The sequence below is a fragment of the Chelonia mydas genome, chromosome 12 (assembly GCF_015237465.2).
Source record: "Chelonia mydas isolate rCheMyd1 chromosome 12, rCheMyd1.pri.v2, whole genome shotgun sequence".
NCBI lineage: Eukaryota > Metazoa > Chordata > Testudines > Cheloniidae > Chelonia > Chelonia mydas.
In genome coordinates this window covers 41,819,157-41,840,161 of record NC_051252.2, presented here as the reverse complement: position 1 = coordinate 41,840,161, position 21,005 = coordinate 41,819,157, and the positions used below count along the sequence as shown (strand labels likewise).

The following is a 21,005-nucleotide window of genomic DNA, read 5'->3' as shown; positions in this document are numbered from 1 at the left end:
GCGCGCTGTCTGCCCCCCTCTCCTATCACAGGCCCCGACACCCCCCCGGACACAGGGGCGTGCTGTCTGCCCCCCTCTCCTATCACAGGCCCCGATACTCCCCCGGACACAGGGGCGCGCTGTCTGCCCCCCTCTCCCATCACAGGCCCCGACACCCCCCCGGACACAGGGGCGCGCTATCTGCCCCCCTCTCCTATCACAGGCCCTGACACCCCCCCGGACACAGGGGCACTGGGGCGTGCTGTCTGTCCCCCCTCTCCCATCACAGGCCCCGACACCCCACCGGACACAGGGGCGCTGGGGCGTGCTGTCTGTCCCCTCTCTCCCATCACAGGCCCCGACACCCCACCGGACACAGGGGCACGCTGTCTGCCCCCGGCTCCCATCACAGGCCACGACACCACCTCAGACACAGGGGCGCTGGGGCGTGCTGTCTGCCCCCCGCTCCCATCACAGGCCCCAACACCCCCCCGGACACAGGGGCGCTGGGGCGTGCTGCCTGCCTCACGCTCCCATCACAGGCCCTGAAATGCTAGGGGAGACAGGGGACATGCTGCCTGCTCCCCTGTCCTTCCCCCTGCCCTCACACCCCCATGACACAGGGGACACACTGCCTATCCCCCACTCCCATCCCATGCCCGACACCCCCGGGGCACACTGCCTGCCCCCCGCTCCCATCACAGGCCCTCACACCCCAAGACACAGGGGACATTCTGCCTGCCCCCCCTCTCCATCACTGGCCCCGACACCCCCAGGGCACACTGCCTGCCCCGCTCTCCCATCCCACACCTGACACCCCCGAGACACAGGGGCGCTGGGGTGAGCTGCCTGCTCCTCATTTCCCATAAATCTCTCCATGGGAGCGAAGCTCTCTGTGACGAGCAGGTTTGGAGCCACCCATGGCTCAGTCACACTTTAGTGATTCCTTGGTGCTGGGGAAATGGGAACGTTCTAACTGCCTGAACGTCCGGTATCGGAACTCAACTGCAACACAAAGGATGGGATTCCATGTCTGGGAAGAGCTCAGGGGGCGTCCCTGAGAACTGAGATGCTCGCCCTGCCTCACCCCCACTTCTCCAGCTCTCTAAGGTTGGCAGCATCTCCTGTTTCTTAGCCAAGGCCATAAGGAGCACTGCTGGTTCAGAAAAGAAGAGTCAATGCTCCCACGTTAGCACTAGCCCTGAAAGACCCTGAAGAGGGCTCATAGGCAGCAGAGGGCTGTCCCTTCTTGGGGGCGGTCCCATAAGGTTGCCTTCTCTATTGACAGTACCTCTTTCTGTGCCATGCTATATTTGTTCCTCATGGTGACCACCTCCACCTCCGCTTCAGCAAGCTGATTCTTTGTTTCTTGTGCCTGTAGGTCAAAACACATTAGGAACCATTACGAAATGGATAACCAGACAGAAATATCTCATAATGCCACTATATAAATCCATGGGATGCCCCACCTTAAATACTGCGTGCCATTCTGGTCGCCCCATCTATAAAAAGATCTATTAGAACTGGAAAAGGTGCAGAGAAAGGCAACAAAATGCTGAGGGGGTGGAACGGCTTCCACGTGAGGAGAGATTCAAAAGCTGGGACTGTTCAGCTTAGAAAAGAGACGACCGAGGTCTGTAAAACCAGGACCGGTGTGAGAAAGTGACTAGGGGCGTGTTATTGACCCCTTCCCATAACACAAAAACCACGACCGGTGTGAGAAAGTGACCAGGGGCGTGTTATTGACCCCTTCCCATAACACAAAAACCAGGGATCACCCAATGAAATTAACAAGCAGAAAGTTGAAAACAAACAAAAGGAAGTATTTCTTCACTCAACAATCCGTCAACTGGTGGAACTTGTTGCTGGGGATGTTGTGAAGGCCAAAAATATAATGAGGTTCAAAAAATAATGAGACAAGTTCCTGGAGCACAGGTCCACGAATGGCTATTGGTAATGGCTGCCTGCCACAGAAAGTTCTGCTTGCATGTTAGTCCTTTCACTGCCACTGCATTGTCTTCTCATCTTTCCTCAGCCGGTCCAGCACAGCCTGGGTCCACCCCTACTCCCCATGGAGAGGCCGGCTTCGGCTCGGGACCTGCAGGAGGAGCTGGGGAGAGGAGGCAGGAACAGTGTGGGGACTAGCACGTAGCCAGTGGGGCCATTTTTTGATCGGGGGACAGACATAGGGGAAATGGGGGGATAATAGATGTGGGAGGTTTGGGGGCACAGAGATTAAGCCCCCATACTCTCCATGGCACAACTCTGACCCCTCCATTTGACCTCATAGCCCCCTTCAATGCATCTTTAATGGAAAGGGAGAATATGTGGCTGACAGCCTCCCCTGCCCCTAATCCACGCCCCCCACCGTACACTCCCATTTCCCCCTCCAGACTGTCAGCCCTCCCCTACCACTCCCTCTAATCCTCCTCCGTCCCCTCCACCCCTTCCTTTACCACCCATCCTCATTTATTCTCTGCTCCCCAGCTCCCACCCTCCTCCCTGCACTACTCCAAGGCCCTTCCATATCCCCCTTCACTACTCCGACACTCCATAGTCCCTCACTCTGCACCCAAAAAGTTACAAGAATTTGAAAATGACATAAACAGCTGATGTTAGGGTGGTTTCACGTCAGGAACTCCAAGACCAAATGATGCAGTGACTTGCTTTCCTTTGATCGCACTCAGGCCCTGTTACGTTATATTATCCTAACTGCTCACTAGAATCCTTCTTCCCACTAATTTCTTTGACAGTATTTCTAAAGTAAGATTGGAGTCTGCATTTGGATTTTCTTCATAGATTCGAAGGCCAGAAGGGATCGTTGTGATCATCCAATCTGACCTCCTGCACAGCACAGGCCAGAGAACTGCCCCACAATAATCCCTAGGGCAGATTTCTGAGAAAAACATCCAATCTTGATTTAAAAATTGCCAGTGATGGAGAATCCATCACAACCTTCGGTAAATTGTTCCACTGCGTTAATCACTCGCACCATTACAAATTTATTCCTAATCTCCAGTCTGAATCCGTCTAACTTCAACTTCCAGCCATTGGATCGTGTTTGACTTTTCTTTGCTAGATCAAAGAGCCCATTATTAAATATTTGTTCCCCACATAGGTACTTACAGACTGTGATCACGTCTCCCCTTAACCGTCTCTGTGTTAAGCTAAATAGAATGAGTTCCTTGAGACCATCACTATAAGACAGGTATCCTAAGTCTATAATCATTCTCATGACTCTTCTCTGAACCCTCTCCAACTGATCAACATCTTTCCTGAGTTGTGGGCACCAGAGCTGGACACAACATTCCAGCAGTGTCACACCAGTGCCAAATGCAGAGGTAAAATAAATTCTGCACTTCTACTCAAGATCTCCCTGTTTATGCATCCCAGGATCAAGCTAGCCCTTCTTGCCACAGCATCGCCATGGGAGCTCTTTAAAATATTGCTCTGGAACCAGAAATGTTGGTCTCATGGAAGAACTTACCGAAGGAGTCCTGCAGAATGCAGGCAGAGAGTCTAACATGGCGGTTAGACTAGCTGACACTTGTGATCCCTTCTAACTTTCTGGTTCTAGGATACATGCAGTCTCTGAAAGCTCCCCAGGCTAGGCAACCACAGCATGCCACAGCCACCCAGCTGCTGGGACAGCAGACAGCCTGCAAACTCTCGGGTTCCAACAGAGCCCTAGTCTTGCTGTACATTCCCATTTCATTCTTGTAGGTGTGTCAGCTGGGATGCGTGAACCTGGAGTTCCTAACTTAACCCATAATAACTTCTGCAATACAACCCCCAAAAGGTCTGTGGGTGCCGTGCACTAGCTGAGATAAATCTTGAGTGATCAGTTTGAAGGGATCAGTTTGATCAGCCAGTTTGAGCAACATAGTTTGCAAAAATAATGTTAGAAGAACAAGATGATTTTGTAGCTTTTTTTAGAGGGGAATCCTCTCTCTTAGAATCATAGACTATCAGGGTTGGAAGGGACCTCAGGAGGTCATCTAGTCCAACCCCCTCCTCAAAGCAGGACTAATCCCCAACTAAATCATCCCAGCCAGGGCTTTGTCAAGCCTGCCCTTAAAAACCTCTAAGGAAGGAGATTCCACCATCTCCCTAGGTAACGCATTCCAGTGTTTCACCACCCTCTTGGTGAAAAAGCTTTTCCTAATAGCCAACCTAAATCTCCCCCACTGCAACTTGAGACCTTTACTCCTTGTCCTGTCCTCTTCTACCACTGAGAACAGTCTAGATCCATCCTCTCTGGAACCACCTCTCAGGTAGTTGAAAGCAGCTATCAAATCCCCCCTCATTCTTCTCTTCTGCAGACTAAACAATCCCAGTTCCCTCAGCCTCTCCTCATAAGTCACGTGCCCCAGTCTCCTAATCATTTTTGTTGCCCTCCGCTGGACTCTTTCCAATTTTTCCACGTCCTTCTTGTAGTGTGGGGCCCAAAACTGGACACACACTTGGGCTCCCTTTGCTCATATGATCCCAGACGTGGAGCACTGGAACCACCCACAACTCCATGAGGCACAGCAACACTCCGAGTCAGTACGATTTGAGAACACTTAGATTTGAGAATACTACGTAGATTTGAGAACACTTAAAACAGTCTATGTGGGAAACAGAAAGTGACGCTCAAACGTAACCACAGTGGAGAGCTGGCGCTCTGCAACAGCGCCAGGAGGAGCCTGGCAATCCTGTTCCTTCTCTCCAATGAGCTGCCAACCTGCCTTCCTGTCCAGTAAGCAATTTGCTGCTTTGTCAACTGGCCAACTTTAGAGCTAATCCGGCTCCTCTTACTTCTGGGGAGTGGTCTCATTGAAGCCAATGGGATTCATATGCGCAAGTGAGTCTTCACTGCTTTTACCCGGGTGTGGTCCCTAAACCCCTCTAGTCCACACACAAAACCCACTCATCCCAGGTCAGTGCTTTTAAGTTTCAACCTAGGCTAGCTGGCTTGACTAAAGGCTGAGTGAGGCTTTCACTTGGGCTGGTAACCTGCCCACTTTGAAGTGAGGAGGCTGGCTAAATAACTCAAGTGCTGATAATCCTCCAATCCACCCAAAATTCCCCTCGTGTGTCCAGAAGGGCAGACAAGTTCTCCCACAATTCACTGGGAAAGAATCACAGAGCTTCTCAGTTCCCTGCAGCACAAAGAGCCATGGGATGTGCCCTCAGAAGTCCTAGTGATACACACTGAGGAGCGCAGCCCCGGTGAGGACACAGGAAGTGGGACAGGGCTTTGCAGTGTGGCTGCTCACACCTGGACTAGGCTAACCCAGAGGCTCAGACCTAGGAACCAATCACCTGGGTTAGCTCTGCTTTGAAGACATACCCAAAAGGAAGCCAACAGAACAGGAAATCCTGACCTAATGCTGAGTGCTATAGCCAGTCATGCCTTCCTGAGTCTATGCTCTCCTGAACAGCCTGGCAGCTGGGCGCTGGCCAAGCAGGTTAGATAATGTGCATCCTACTGTATTTTAATAATTTCTCTTAAAATCTTGCTGCGAGTCAACACATACATAAAAGACAAGACAGGGAAACAGAGGAAATACTGCAGCCACGGATCCCAGGGGGATGACAGCCCCATAGTAACTGGAGCCATGGCATTGTCATATGTGGAAGGGGCAGGAACTCCTGCTGGCAGCACCAGCAGGATGGTTGCAAGGTGTTCCAGCTAAAGTGCCTGCTGCCCGTGGAACCTCAGCAAACACATTGTTTAATTCCGTCCTCTAGAGAAGGGCAGAGCACAAGGCAAAAAGCCTAAGGAACAGGAAAAGGGATGTACTGTAAAGAAACACCCACGGGGAATCTGCGGTGTTGCAGCTCACGGAGCTAGCAGCTGTAATAACGCCGTTTGCACATAGTCACAATGACACCACTGCTAACATCAGGTCTTTCGTCTTAAAGCGAAGGCTTTCCCACTGATATTCAACGGAGCGCTTTGCACACAGCACATCAGCCAGTTCAAAAAACATTTACTGACCATGAATTAACCTGACAAAATACCAGGAAAGGGATGTCCACAGGATCAAACTGCTCCTCAGCAGCACTCCGGGGAGTCCACACAAGTCTGATGCCTGGAGCCCCAAGCATGCTAGGTCAGTGGTTCTCAAACCACTGTGCATGGATCTTTGGTGTCAAGAACTGCCCTTACTGCCGTCCTGCAGACAGCTGGCTAGTCACATGGTGCTGGCTTGCCTGGCTTTCGGCTGCTAAATTTAATTAAGACAGCTAGAACAGATCATACACTTTCCTAATATTACTTTTCCAAGTTAGCAACTGCTGCTGTTGCTGCCACAGGCATGAGCGGGAGGAGGGAGATGGTTTGTGCCAGCACAATTATGCAGGAGAATCTCGCTATGTACTTCTCACTATAAAACAGATGAGAGCTGCTGTGTAGGCGCCTTACAGGTCGAAGGAAAGAAACGGACCCCGCCCTGAAAAACGCCCTATCCACATTCAGAGGTGACCGAATCAGGAAAGGAAGAAACCGCAGCGAGAAGGAAGCAGAATGGCTACAGCCATACAGTCTTGCAGAGACTACCTAATTGATGCATGCACACATCTAATGGTTCCATTAACAGTCCTACAATCATTTTGCAAAGCTTTGTAAGTCATAAGTAAGAATGTGTTTGTCATGGCCATGACTTCCCTGATCTTTACTGTTATTTCTTCCCCAAAGTATGTCCCTCCAAAGCTCAGAACGCCCTGACATACCCTGAAAAATACAACAAAGAAGAGTTACATGATCAAACAAAAGACACTCTCATGGTTGCTTCAACCTGGTCTGCCTGATACTGAGCAAATTGCCTCTGGGAATTGTTACATCTCAGACTGTGTCCTGCTGTGGGAGTCGTTGGGGCTTGGTGATCATTATGTACTTGTGAAACACTGACAATGACTATTTAATCGTTTTCCAATGGAAAGTCAACATGCCCACAATGCCCTGGGTGTGCCAGAATGTTCCCTGTTTGTCATTCACTAAAATGATGTCCGTCTGCCCTGACAAACAACCAGCCTGTTCAAAAGCTGGGGTCAGAGCCCCGCAGCTGCGGGGGAGAGGGAAGGCTATGCAGTGCACAGTGGATTCATGTTCAGGGCAAGGATGTACAGCTATTTCTGCAGCACACCAAATGGGGCAACCTCTGATTTCTGTCACATATTTCTCATCTTCCCTTGGACTTTATCTGAGCAGCTGCCATTCCCACAAGGCAAATTTACATGAATGAAAAGAATGAGTGTTTTTGATGCTATACCATGTGATCTGGAAGGTCCTAGTTTGGACGTACTAGCAAAATTCCAAGAATCAAATACCACAATGCACTGTCGTATCTAGAATTAGCTGCCAGCAAAGAAACGGAAGAGGATTTTAGGAGATGGACCCAAGCGTCACCGTCTATTTTAAGCCTCTCACACTGAATGCAGGTTCCTGCCAAGGGCGACTGACTCTCGTGTGTGCCCCACTGCAGGCAGCATACTGGGCCACACCTGCACGTGCGGGGAGCACCTCCCTGCACCAGCATGGTCACTCAGATCCCAGTGACTGCCTTCCTGGCAGCTCCCACGAGTGCCCCGTAAGGGATGTATGCAGCCACAAGGCGAAATGCTCCAGGAATCAGCTTCACATCGAAACACATTACAGTCTGAAAGTGCCCCCTCTTCTCCAGGGCAGGGGTTAAGGCGCATCCCCCAATGCCCGTGGAGCTTAAGTGTGTGTCTACACTGGAATAAAAGACCCGCAGCATGGCCGCACCTGGCCCAGGTCAGCTAACGGGCTGTGGGGCTCAAAACTGCGGTGTAGACATATGGGCGTGGGCTGGAGCCTGGGCTCTGGGACCGTCCCTCCTCCTGGGGTCCCGCCTAAGCCTGAATGTCTACGCCTCAATTTTACAGCCCTGCAGCCCAAGCCCTGTGAGCCTCAGTTTCTGGCCAGGGCCTGCCCGAGTGTTTAACTGTTGTGTAGACGCACCCTAACAGGTCAGCTCTTCGGATGTCCCTTGCCTGGTGTCGTGACTTCCTGTAAGCGCACACATAGTCCATCAAAGTAATCACACATTTCCCATCTCCTCCCTCACTCATGGTGTGCACTGCAATCCTCCAAGCCTTCTAGCTCACGTTTGACTTGAGATGCGCAGGGACCATGCAGAGGGGAGCAGAGCACAGTTCGGGGTCTATAATAACAAAAGAAGACCCTGTCCTTCCATGTTATTATGAACCTGTAATCCATGGGTTCACAACAAACTCACAGTGGGTCAGGTTGGGAGCCTTGGTTTGGTAAAACTTCTGCACAAAGTCATTATGTGCTTACAGCGCTTAACAGAAGATGGACCCAATCAGTAGCAGATGCTGATTATTATGAAGAACTACCCTGCCCCCCAAACCTGGACTACTCTTCCCCCGCTTTACACCTGCACCATTCCTCTCCAAGCCTTCCTGAGAAACCACCTTCTGTGTCTCCATCAGGGACACCAAAGCCCTCGCCAACGCCCGACATTCCCAGCATGATGTGCACTTGTCTAAGTACACTCCACAACCGCTTTGGACTGGCCTCCTTTCTCCTGAGCCAGTGTTTTCCCTCCTGCTTATGCCAGGGTGCCTGTCGCCTACAGTGGGCAGCACAGGGACGGTCCTCTGAACTGATTTTCTATGGCACTTTATGCAACTGTTCAGTAATAGATATACAACCAGGATAGCAGCTCCTTAAGATTAGTTCTTCCTTGGCAGCATGCCAATGGTACTGGGTGTATTTTACAATACCAGTCACTGTGTCCTCACTGAAGCGACCTACGCAGTGTCCTTTGCAGTCTGTTACGCACAGCTCTCTGCAATGTTCTGACGTAAATCCTCCCATCTTCTGATCCATGTCATGGTTCAAACATACCTTCCCTATACATCAGTGATACTCCGACCCAGGCTCGCGAGCCGCCAGGGGCTCTTCACAGCACAGGATACTAAAACACAGTCATTTACTTATTAAGCCGTTTAAGTTATTAGCCAAACAGGATGGATGCTTTTACTATTATCCTATTGCAGTTGATCAAGTATTATTATTTTGTCAGTCATTTTGCTGTGAGAATTACATATATATAAAAACTCAATATTTCCCCTGTCCTACTGTTTGAATAGGAAGCTGTAGTCCTATAGTAAATGACACAATGATTTCACATGACCGTGGCTCTTTTGGGTGATGCTGATTGCTAATTTGGCTCCTGAATCACTGAGGTCTGAGCAAAAAGAAAAGGAGGACTTGTGGCACCTTAGAGACTAACAAATTTATTTGAGCATAAGCTTTTGTGAGCTGTCACTGCTATATATATCCAACTGCATGCAGTCTAGCACCTCAGCAGAACACAGGGTCAGCTCTGGGCCACAAGGAGCCTCACCCATCCTCTAGCCTGCCCCACTCTGTGTGACACCAGAACTTGCATGGAACACTGTGGTCCATCAAACAGCTCACTTTCTCAGACCAGAAGCACAAAACTGGGGTAGCTCTTCCGAGGACTGTTCTGTGCTGTAACAACAAGAAAAAGGAGATTTGACACTCTGGAAGCGCTCCCCTCTTCCTGAAGTTTATTAGAACAATCACAATTCTATGACTGTAATTCTTTCCATTCTTTTCTTTCATTCTGAATTAAAGACCATCCACTTCAGAATCCAGCCAGGCGCTTTCTGATATCAAGGAAAGTGCCTAAAGAATAAATTGCTCCTATCAGAAATAAAGCATTTTCATTCTGCCACAAGCAGGGAGATCTGTGTTTCTAAGTCTCTCCAAAGGCAACTCCATCTTTACTGCTCTCTCTCCTTTTCCTTTGATACACAAAGCCTGCACATCACAGGGCTGTGATTGCGTTCAACTTTGGAGCAGTAGAATTGTAAATATTCATTCGAGTCCAAGCTAGTTTTCCCAAGTCTCTCCTAAGGGCTCTGCGGCTATGCAAACAGCAGCGGCTGTGCATTAGCCTCCTGGCCCGGAGGCTGTCTGTTTCTCCACAACCCCCAGGACTATTTCTTTCCAGAGACTGCATGGAGTGAAGCCAGTCTTAAGGACTGTTTCAGCCAACAGCTCCCTTGTTTTCTTTATTCTCTCCACATTTGACAGGGCTGGCTATTGGTCCCTCTCACCACATCAGACCTACCATGGACGCAGGCCTGATCTATGCTATGAAACTGACCAGCTGCTGACAGCTGGCGTCAGCAGAGGTGTGCAGACACACTCCCGGCTTAGTATGGGCACCCAGCATGCTTTGCACACTCGTGGAGCCCCCACCCCTGAGGTACAAACCCCGGGCACACTTGCATTCACTGCACCCCACCCTTGTACAGGCCCGGGTAAACTCACATATGCCGCACACCCGAGGGGCACTCTTGGGCACATGTATGCTCCCCACACCCTGTGCCCCAGGAAGACAAATGGAAACACTTGCATATGCTCCTGAACCCAGAAGTGCACACGGGCACACTTGCATGTGTCCCTGACCACCCCATCCCTGGAGTGCACACAGACACATTCACATACACCCCCCCACACACCTGGCTGAGTGCCCACGGACACACTCGCATATTCTCCCCTTGCTCCCCCCCCGGCCCCGTTCCTGGAGTGCACACAGACACATTCACATACACCCCCCCCACACCTGGCTGAGTGCCCACGGACACACTCGCAGACACGACAGCCCCACCTGGCTGAGTGCCCACGGGCACACTCGCATATTCTCCCCTTGCTCCCCCCCCGGCCCCGTTCCTGGAGTGCACACAGACACATTCACATACACCCCCCCCACACCTGGCTGAGTGCCCACGGACACACTCGCAGACACGACAGCCCCACCTGGCTGAGTGCCCACGGGCACACTCGCATATTCTCCCCTTGCTCCCCCCCCGGCCCCGTCCCTGGAGTGCACACAGACACATTCACATACACCCCCCCCCCACACCTGGCTGAGTGCCCACGGACACACTCGCAGACACGACAGCCCCACCTGGCTGAGTGCCCACGGGCACACTCGCATATTCTCCCCTTGCTCCCCCCCCGGCCCCGTTCCTGGAGTGCACACAGACACATTCACATACACCCCCCCCCACACCTGGCTGAGTGCCCACAGGCACACTCGCAGACACGACAGCCCCACCTGGCTGAGTGCCCACGGGCACACTCGCATATTCTCCCCTTGCTCCCCCCCCGGCCCCATCCCTGGAGTGCACACAGACACATTCACATACACCCCCCCACACACCTGGCTGAGTGCCCACAGGCACACTCGCAGACACGACAGCCCCACCTGGCTGAGTGCCCACGGGCACACTCGCATATTCTCCCCTTGCTCCCCCCCCGGCCCCGTCCCTGGAGTGCACACAGACACATTCACATACACCCCCCCACACACCTGGCTGAGTGCCCACGGACACACTCGCAGACACGACAGCCCCACCTGGCTGAGTGCCCACGGGCACACTCGCATATTCTCCCCTTGCTCCCCCCCCGGCCCCGTTCCTGGAGTGCACACAGACACACTCACATACACCCCCCCACACACCTGGGTGCGTGCCCACAGGCACACTCGCAGACATGACAGCCCCACCTGGCTGAGTGCCCACGGGCACACTCGCATATTCTCCCCTTGCTCCCCCCGGCCCCGTCCCTGGAGTGCACATGGGGACACACAGCAAAGGTGCAGTCGTTAGCAATAAAGGGCATGAGTCACTCTAGGTTGACAGGACTCAGTGGACACAGGCTTGCCCCTCCCCAGGGCTGCCAGAAAGGAAACAGGAAACTTATTAATGTCCAGGCAACTCAGTCTGCACAGACACCGTAGGAATCACATTTGCACCCAGAAACAGGCTTCCCCAGCCTCCCGTGCTGGCGCTAGTGCAGCCGTGGCCTGCCGGTGAAACAGCTTGTGTGAGTCTGTGCCAGCCCACTGAGATCGTCCGTGCGGTTACGCCACCCCCCACCCATTGTCTTCTGCACACACTCCAGGACGTGCTCAGCCTCCCTCTGGGGTAACTCGTTACCAGGTGACCAGGCAGGTCAGAGGCACCTCCAGCTTCCTAGGAAAGGTCACCTCTTCTTCCTGGATGAAGATTTGGCCACCGTGACCCACACACTTGTTACCTGGCTGCGTTACCCCAGCTCGCTGTACCTGGGCGTGACCGCAGAAGCAGAGGCTGCAGACCATGCAGAATGTGGTAGCCCACCTCCTCGATCGCATGAGCCACTGTGAGCACAACACCCTGTGATCAGATCCCTCCAGTGACCTGGGCCTGTTGCCTCTTCAAGACCTTGATACCTACGTCAAACCACTGACATGTTAGGGCCCAGCTACACCATCAAGGACGCCCCCATGCAGGACCTACCAAGACAGCTAGCTCCTTTGGGGCACTCAGCAGAGGAGCACGATCGTCAGCAATAAAGCACTCTCAGGGGAGAGGTTGTGGCTGTGATGTGGACTTTCAGAGGGGATTAGACCAGTTCAGAGCAGGACGGCCAGCAAGGCCTGCATCTCTGAGAAAGCTTTTCCATGTAACCAGAATGATTAATGTGCATTTGTGTACACACCTGTGTCCCCCACCACATATACACCCCCTCCCCCAGCATGGATTCCCATAGCCAGGGAAGGGAGAAGACTCTGTGAAAACAAATAAGGACTACTTTACCTGACACTATGGTATAGTTGGAGGGGTGTATAGAAAACCCAGGGACAGACTATGAGAAGTCAGGAAACTGATATCAGTCAAGTCAGAATTGTTACTGGAAATATAATTCTGCTTCTGTACTGGTATTATGAAAAAGTGATCTGGCGAGGCTTGGAGCAGCCTGTACTTTTCCTTTAGCCTCTTTCAGAGCTGACCCTTTTGGTCTACTCCTCACTGAGGACAGAGCCCTTCTGCACGGACAGTCAGGCCTTCAGCCTGCAATCTAGAGTGAAATACCTCAAGACTCTACAATACTTGTTGGCGAGTCTCTCTGTCATACCTACACCACTGTGAGATATCGAGTCACCAGGATGAAGGGAAGAGTAATTCTACCAACAAAGAACACCTGAGAACCTGCCATGTGACCAAGGTTCATCTTTTCTTTACAACCTCCTGTAACAGCTGCTCAAATTCACTGGGCTACAAAGTACTATGAATGGGACAGTCAACCTGCCAACAGATAGTCAGCAATGATTTCTTCCCAAGATCAGAACTCAGCCCCCACTGTGCAACTAGAACCCTCCAAGACATAGATCATTAGGAGAATGTCCAATTCGGAGACACAAAATATATAAAGGAAAGGAGAGGCAGAGGAGTGAAAAAAAAAGTCCTTCATAAAAGTCCAAAATAAATAGCCCACAACTTGCAGGGATTCTTTCTACAGAGAAAGAAGCAAAAACAATAGAGAACAAAGCGGATCTTGTGGTGACAAAGAGGCCTCACAGTCAGGAGCCCTGAACCCAATTGCTGGTTCTGCCGGTGACTCAGTGTACTGCTTGGGAAAGTCAGCTAGCCCCTGTGCTGCACCTCCCCTTTCTGTACAATATGCCTACCTCATTTTAATTCACTAATATTTGTTGACAGATGGAACGTGCTGGAGAAGGGGAGTATTACTCTCCCAATGATTCGTGCTCAGTTGGTGGGAAATGAAATATCAACCCCCTACGGTTTAATACAAGACTTTGCGTGTATTACAGACTGCTTGGATGCTGCTGCAGGTCCAGTCTTGGCACAGTTGTCACTAGCATTCCATGCGTCAGGACCCAAGTGGGGGGTCAGTGGGGAGTGTGCTGACCGCAACCAGCTTAAAGTTTGCAGAGGACATAAAAATTGGGGCAGTGGTAAATAATGAAGAGGACAGGTCACTGATTCAGGGTGATCTGGATTGCTTGGTAAACTGGGCACAAGCAAACACTATGCATTTTAATACAGCGAAATGTAAATGTATACATCTAGGAACAAAGAACGCAGGCCATGCTTACAGGCTGGGGGACTCTATCCTGGGAAGCAGTGACCATGAAAGATATTTGAGAGTCCGGGTGGAGAATCAGCTGAACAGGAGCTCCCAGTGTTAACGCTGTGGTCAGAAGGGCTAATGTGATCCTGGGATGCATAAAGAGAGGAATCTTGAGTGGGAACAGACAGCTTATTTTACATATATATTTGGCACTGGTGTGATGCTGCTGGAATGCTGTGTTCAGTTCTGGTGCCCGCAATTCAGGAAGGAGGTTGATCAGTTGGAGAGGGTTCAGAGAAGAGCCAAAGGAATGATACCTGCCTTATAGTGATAAGCTCAGGGAGCTCCATCTATTCAGTTTAACAAAGAGAAGGCTAAGGGGTGACTTGATCACAGTCAGTAAGTATCTACAAATTTAATAATGGGCTCTTCAGTCTAGTAGAGCAATGTATACCACGATCCAATGGCTGGAAGTTGAAGCTAGACAAACTCAGACTGGAAATAAGGCATAAATCTGTAATGGTTAGAGTAATTATCCAATTTATTTGAGCATAAGTTTTCATGAGCTACAGCTCACTTCATCGGATGCATTCAGTGGAAAATACAGTGGGGAGATTTATATACAGAGAGAACATGAAACAATGGGTGTTACCATATACACTGTAACGAGAGTGATCAGGTAAAGTGAGCTATTACCAGCAGGAGAGCTGGGGGGAAAAAACCTTTTGGACTGAATGCATCTGATGAAGTGAGCTGTAGCTCACGAAAGCTTATGCTCAAATAAATTTGTTAGTCTCTAAGGTGCCACAAGTCCGCCTTTTCTTTTTGCGGATACAGACTAACACGGCTGCTACTCTGAAACCAGTAATTATCCAGTGGACCAATTTACCAAGGGTTGTGGTGGATTCTCCATCACTGACCATTTTTAAATCAAGATTGGATGTTTTTCTCAGAAATCTGCCCTTGGAATTATTGTGGGGCAGTTCTCTGGCCTGTGTAATACAGGAGGTCGGACAGACGATCACAATGGTCCCTTCTGGCCTTGGAATCTGTGAAAAGTGTAACAGCTCTCTCTTTCCAAAACTGGATCAGACAGAGCAGGTTTAAGATGAGGACGACGATGGGACTGGTTTCGGTGTACTGCTTGCCCTGATGCACTGCCAAATTGCTCAGTGAGCTGAATGAGCTCCTCACCATCATGGCATTGGAAGGGCACCGACTGATAGTTCTTGGAGATTTCAGTCTGCATGCAGAGGATGAATCTTCTGCGCTGGCTTAGGATTTCCTGGTATGCCTACACGGCAAGGAGAAACCCGCAGCAGTGTGTCTCAGTACTCAGGTCAACAGACTGGGGCTCGCACTGTGGCACTAAAGACAGCTGTGGAGATGTTTGGGCTCAGGTTGGAACTTGGGCTCCGAAGCCCACCCTCCTCCCCAGGCTGGCCATTACCCCTGCATTTGAGGCTGGGGCTCATCTCGCCTGTTGTTTCAATGATCTGTCGTCAGGGATTAATTGAGCCAGAAGGGCTACAGAGAGCTCAGAGGGAGAGTCTTGTTCCACTGACTAATCCCATGAAGGTTTGGTAGGACACTATAATACTCTTGTGTTCTCCACCACTGATGCGGTGGTCCCATGGCACCTTCTTCACTGGCTTTGCTCTCAGAAGGTCACCCAGGATCACAGATGATCTGCAATAAATGAAGCGAGAGGGGAGATAGCTGGCATGCTGGTGGTGGAAGTCCTGTGCCGAGGCTGATCAGTTGCACAGGGGGAAAAGAACTAATTCTTTTCCTCCACTGTTGCATCCAGAAAAACCTTGGATAGCAGGTTTGTTTTGAGTGGTAGTCAGAGAGTCTGGTAAATCAGTCCTGCCTCAGCTTGGTAGCTAGTCTGAGTGCCTCCTAATGTGAGGAAATTGCTTGTTGCCCACATGCTCAGGGTTCAGCTGATCGCCATATTTGGGGTCAGGAAGGAATTTTCCTCCAGGGCAGATTGGAAGAGGCCCTGGGGGTTTTTCGCCTTCCTCTGCAGCATGGGGCACGGGTCACTTGCTGGAGGATTCTCTGCACCTTTAAGTCTTTAAACCATGATTTGAGGACTTCAATAGCTCAGACATAGGTGAGAGGTTTATTGCAGGAGTCGGTGGGTGAGATTCTGAGGCCTGCATTGTGCAGGAGGTCAGACTAGATGATCATAATGGTCCCTTCTGACCTTAATATCTATGAGTCTATGAGACAGGATTGATCAGATTAGGGATGAGTTATCTGCTTCCTTGGAGGGGAAGCAAGACCCTGTCCTCTCTGCAAAAGTCCCAGATGGTGATGCTCGCTAAAGTATTGGAGGTGTTGGGAGAACTTTGTCCCATAACGTGTGCTTTGGAGCCACATATTCCTGGCTGGTGAAGGCCAGTGGAGAAGTACTAAGCCTCTAGCTTGTGGTGATTGTCAAAATGCCTCTCCAAGAGGGCTGGCTGCCTATTGCTTTGAAGGATGCAACTTTGTGGCCTTTGCTCAAGAAGTGAACACTCGATTCAGACAATCTAGCTAATTATCAACCTATAGCGCACATCCCCTGCTTGAGGACGCTTGAGGAGAGACAACTCTCTCAGTATCTAGATGTCCTTGATCGCCTTGCCCCTTATCAATCTAGGTAGAGACCTGGCTAGGGCATGCGGACTGCACTAGTCATGGTGGTTAATGATCTCCTCCTGGCTGTGGACAAAGATCTGTGTCCGTGCGGCTATCAGATCTGTCGGCTACCTTTGTTACCACCGGTCATGTCATGCTGCTGACTCACCTGGGGACCCACAATTCCATTTTCTCTCAGAGGTCTGAGCAGGTAGTCAGGCACAACGGTTCCTCTGCCTGAAGAGCTCTCAGACGAAGGGTGGCGGAGTGTGACATTCTCCCTCCTCTTCCAGGTGTACCTGCGGCCAGCAGCAAGATTAACAAGGAGGCCTGAGGTCTGGTGTTTTCTGTATGCTGAAGCTGTATGCCTCCATATCACGTGACCTGAACGATGCAGCTCAGGGACTCAGCCACTTCCTGGTGGAGATCAGGTCACAGATGAGAGCAAGCTGGCCACGGCTCAGCGCACACAGGACTGAGGTGATGCTGTGGGTTGGGGGAAGGAGCCGGAGGAGATGGTGGAGATGATATCTATCCCTGTGACGGAGGGAGTATGTCGGCCACTAGTTATTAGAATCGCCAGCTAAGGGTTGATTTTAGCCACCAGCTGCTGTCTGACGATCACATTACAGCAGTGGCCCTGTCACCTGGTGAGGAGGCTGAGTTCTTTTCTTTCCAATGTTGATGGGGTCACTATGTGCTCTATGTGGGGCCACCCCTTAAAGCCACCTGAGGACTGGTGCTGGTGCAGGAACCACAGCCTGGCTTACTGAGCAGGGCCTCTTGCTGGGAGCCTGTGCCCCAGGGCTCCCGGATCCGCACTGGCAGCCCAATGGACTCCGGGTGGAGTTTAGAGTGTTGGGTACAACCCACCAGAGGACTGCACAATTCATTGCTCACATTGGCTGAGCGTCCCCTCCTCCCACGCTAGTCAGAACCCTATTGACATTGGTGAAAACTGGGAAAGCAGAAAAGCCTAATTTCCACTGAGACTAGAAATGCCCTGGATTGGCCTGCCTGAGGGATCCCCTCCCTCCCCATGCCGTACTGCCACAGAGGAGCTTGAGCTGGAGTCCCTTATTATCAAAGAGACAGGGAAACCGGCAGGACTCAGGAGCTTGCTCTTCTCAACTGGTCTGAAATAGCCCAAATTCATGGCCTACCACAAGAGAATGGTGTGGGTCTGCTTCCCCGGACAGAAAGGAGCTTTGTTTGTAGGTGTTGGCTGGCAGACAGAGTTCAATTCTGAATAATTATTATAATGCTGCTGGGATTCTGTTGTCGTGCCATGTGTCAGAGAACCTAGAGCACTGTCCAGACATCCTACTATTGGCAGTGAAATCAATGCGTAACTATTACAAACCTCTCCTCAACAAGTAGCACATTTTAAACGTAGGACCCTAAAGTTAGGCCCCTAAACCCATATTTAGGCTTCTCAATAAGTGGCCTGATTTTCAAAATGCTGAGCAGCCGGCAGCGCTCACTGGAGTCAAGATGCCTAAACAAGGGCCTGGGTGCCCAGAGCTAATCCCAGAGTTCCCAGATACGTACAGAACAATTGTATGATTTTCTTGGGGGGGCAGAAGGGGGCGGGAATTAGCCAGAAGAGAACCATCCTGCATCTACTTCTTACTGATCAGACTGACTGCGAATAATAGAGACGGTGAAACCATTGACAGCTGAGCACAGTGAGGAATGGGGAGCTCGCCAAATCCAGCACTACGCAGGCATTAGATTTTGGGAAAGCAAACGATGTACAATTAAGAAATGTAGTGAGAAAGATGTAATTGGAGGAATAATTCAAATCCATAAGCGTGGGGGATCTTATTTGTCACCATAATTAGGGCATAGCAGATTACAATTCTTCAGAAAAGGAAAAGGACAGGAACATGGCTAAGGGCTGACTCAGTGTTGGGTTCTGTACTGCCATCACCAGAGCATGTGAATGCCTCAAGATTTACAGTTAAGATTTCTGTTGGGGTGTGGACAGCCGGGGAGGGAACCACACAGACACAAAGAGTCAGTTAAGGAGGAAAGGGAAAGTTGCTAGAAAGCAGAATGAGTTAATGTTGCCAAAAGCATTAAGAGAACTAAAAGGCACTTTTACAAAGCTATCCAGAGAAGACGCGCCCCAACTAAAAGCTAAGAAGGGGGACAAACCAAGAATGCATCTAAAATGGCTGAAACTGGACTCTAGATCTCTCTAGCAGAAATAAAGGGGAAAAAAGATTGTACAACTAGGAAATCAAGAATATCTTATTAAAAGAGCTATTCAAGTATATAAAGGTTGTTACAGGGAGGAGGGAGAAAAATTGTTCTCCTTAACCTCTGAGGATAGGACAAGAAGTGGTGGCCCGGCCTGCGCCACTTCCTGGAGCTACCATTGGCCGGGAACAGCGAACCGCAGCCACTGGGAGTTGCAAGAGGCCGTACCTGTGGGCGCTCAGGTAAACAAAGCGTCTTGCGGTCCACCAGGGGCTTACCCTGAACAAGCCGTGAACCAAGTTTGGGAACCCCTGGTCTAGATAATACTTAGTACTGCCATGAATGCAGGGGACTGGACCAGATGACCTCTTGAGGTCCCTTCCAGTCCTACACTTCTATGATTCTATTGCTAAACATCAGAGAAAGGAATCTTTCGGAAAGCTGAACATATTCAGTTCAGCAGAGCCAAGTGACATGAATCCAAAGGTACTACAGAAATGGGCCCATGAATGAACCAAATCAGGAACAATCATGCCTGCAGTTACAATTGGGTGAGTCTAAGGCTAGCCTCAATATTAAGAAAAAAAATTCACTCAGCATCTAGGGCTTGGCCAGCTGTCTCTGTGTCAATGGGAATCAACTCCTAGAAGGTGATGAGCAAGCAGCAGTAAGTAGCTCTAGGACTTTATAAAGAAGGCACTGAGCTGCAGGAGGGCTTTAGAGAGAGGTGTGCCCTGGGGTGGAGGGCTCTGCTCAGGGTGCCCACCTTTGCAGAAGGGGATATTACTCACTAGTAACTGTTCTCTGCAAGTTTCCCCTGAGCATTCCTACTGGTAGGCTACGGCGCCCCTGGCGGCAAGCTGTGGAACTGCCTTGGAAAGCCATGCCCACTGACGGGAGGATGATATCATCATGCGACTCAGTGAGGGAGTGCACCCCCCTCAACAGCCTTAGTTCCTTCTCCGTAGACTCCAGAGCCCTGACACTGAACAGAACTCTGAGGTAGAGGGAAAGCGGGCGGGTAATTTGAATGCACAGAGGTAACTCTTGGGAAGTAACTTTGCTTTCTTCTTTGAAGGCCTCTGTGGGAGATTAGCAAGCAGAGCTCCACCAGGTGGACGATGGGCAAGGAGTTCTTAGCTAAATATGGACAGTAGCACCAAGCACTGGAGTGTAATGCTAAGCCCAAGGAGCAGTCTGGTGAAAGTGTGCTCTGAACTCCAAGTTGCTGCTGTGCAAACCTCCACCACCAGGGGAATCTGTCTGAAGAAGGCTACTGATTCTGCAGTGCCTCTTGTGGAGTGGGTCTTCCTACCAGGAGTTACTGGCTTGTGAGCTAAGATGTAACAACATTCTGCACAACTCCTAATCCAGTGAGAGAGTCTCTGGTTGGTAACAGGTTCTTCCAGTTTGTAAGAGGACTACGTTAATGAGAACTGCGTATCTCTTAGTTTGTGCCGGAAGTCTTCACATGGGACAATTACAGCCCAACATTTCGGTGTGCTCTGCAATTCATACCCCTGTAGTCCGTACTGTGGTGCAGTGTAGACACGTGCAGAGACAGCCGTAAGGAACATAAGAATGGCCATACTGAGTCAGACCAATCCATCTAGCTCAGGGGCATGTCTTCCGACAGTGGCCGGTGCTGGGTATTTCAGAGTGAGAGAACAGAACAGGGCAATTATTGAGTGATCCTTCTCCTGTTGTCCACCCCAGCTGCTGGCAGTCAGAGGTTCAGGGACACCAGAGCATAGGGTTGCACCCCTGACCATCTTGGCTAATAGCCACGGATGGGCCAATCCTCCATGAACTTATCTAGTTCTTTTTTTGAACCCAGTTATTTTTTGGCCTTCACAACATCCCCTGGCAATGAGTTCCACACATGGACTGTGTGTTGCATGAAGCAATAATTCCTTATATTTGTTTTAAACCTGCTAACTATTAATTTCATTGGGTGACCCCTAGATTTTGTATTGTGTGAAAGTGTAAATAAATTGCCCTATTCGCTTTCTCCACACCAGTCATTATAGACCTCTATCGTATCCCCCCCTTCATCGTCTCTTTTCTAAGATGAAGAGTCCCTATTTTTTTTACTCTTTCCTCACATAGAAGCTGTTCCATACCCCTAATCATTTTTGTTCCTCTTCTCTGTACTTTTTCCAATTCTAATATATCTTTTTTGAGATGGGATGTCCACATCTGCACGCAGTATTCAAGGTGTGGACGTATCATGGATTTATATTATATAGAGGCAATATTA

General features: G+C 50.4%; 1 protein-coding gene across 1 annotated transcript in view; it reads right to left on the bottom strand.

Annotated features, from left to right (window-relative positions):
• PMFBP1 (polyamine modulated factor 1 binding protein 1) overlaps nt 1-21,005 on the bottom strand; it is a 356,891-nt gene that overhangs the window by 89,010 nt on the left and 246,876 nt on the right. Inside the window, exon 12 of the mRNA XM_043526068.1 lies at nt 1,271-1,354. Coding sequence (XP_043382003.1) covers nt 1,271-1,354 — 84 coding nt within the window. The remainder of the gene's footprint in view (nt 1-1,270; nt 1,355-21,005) is intronic.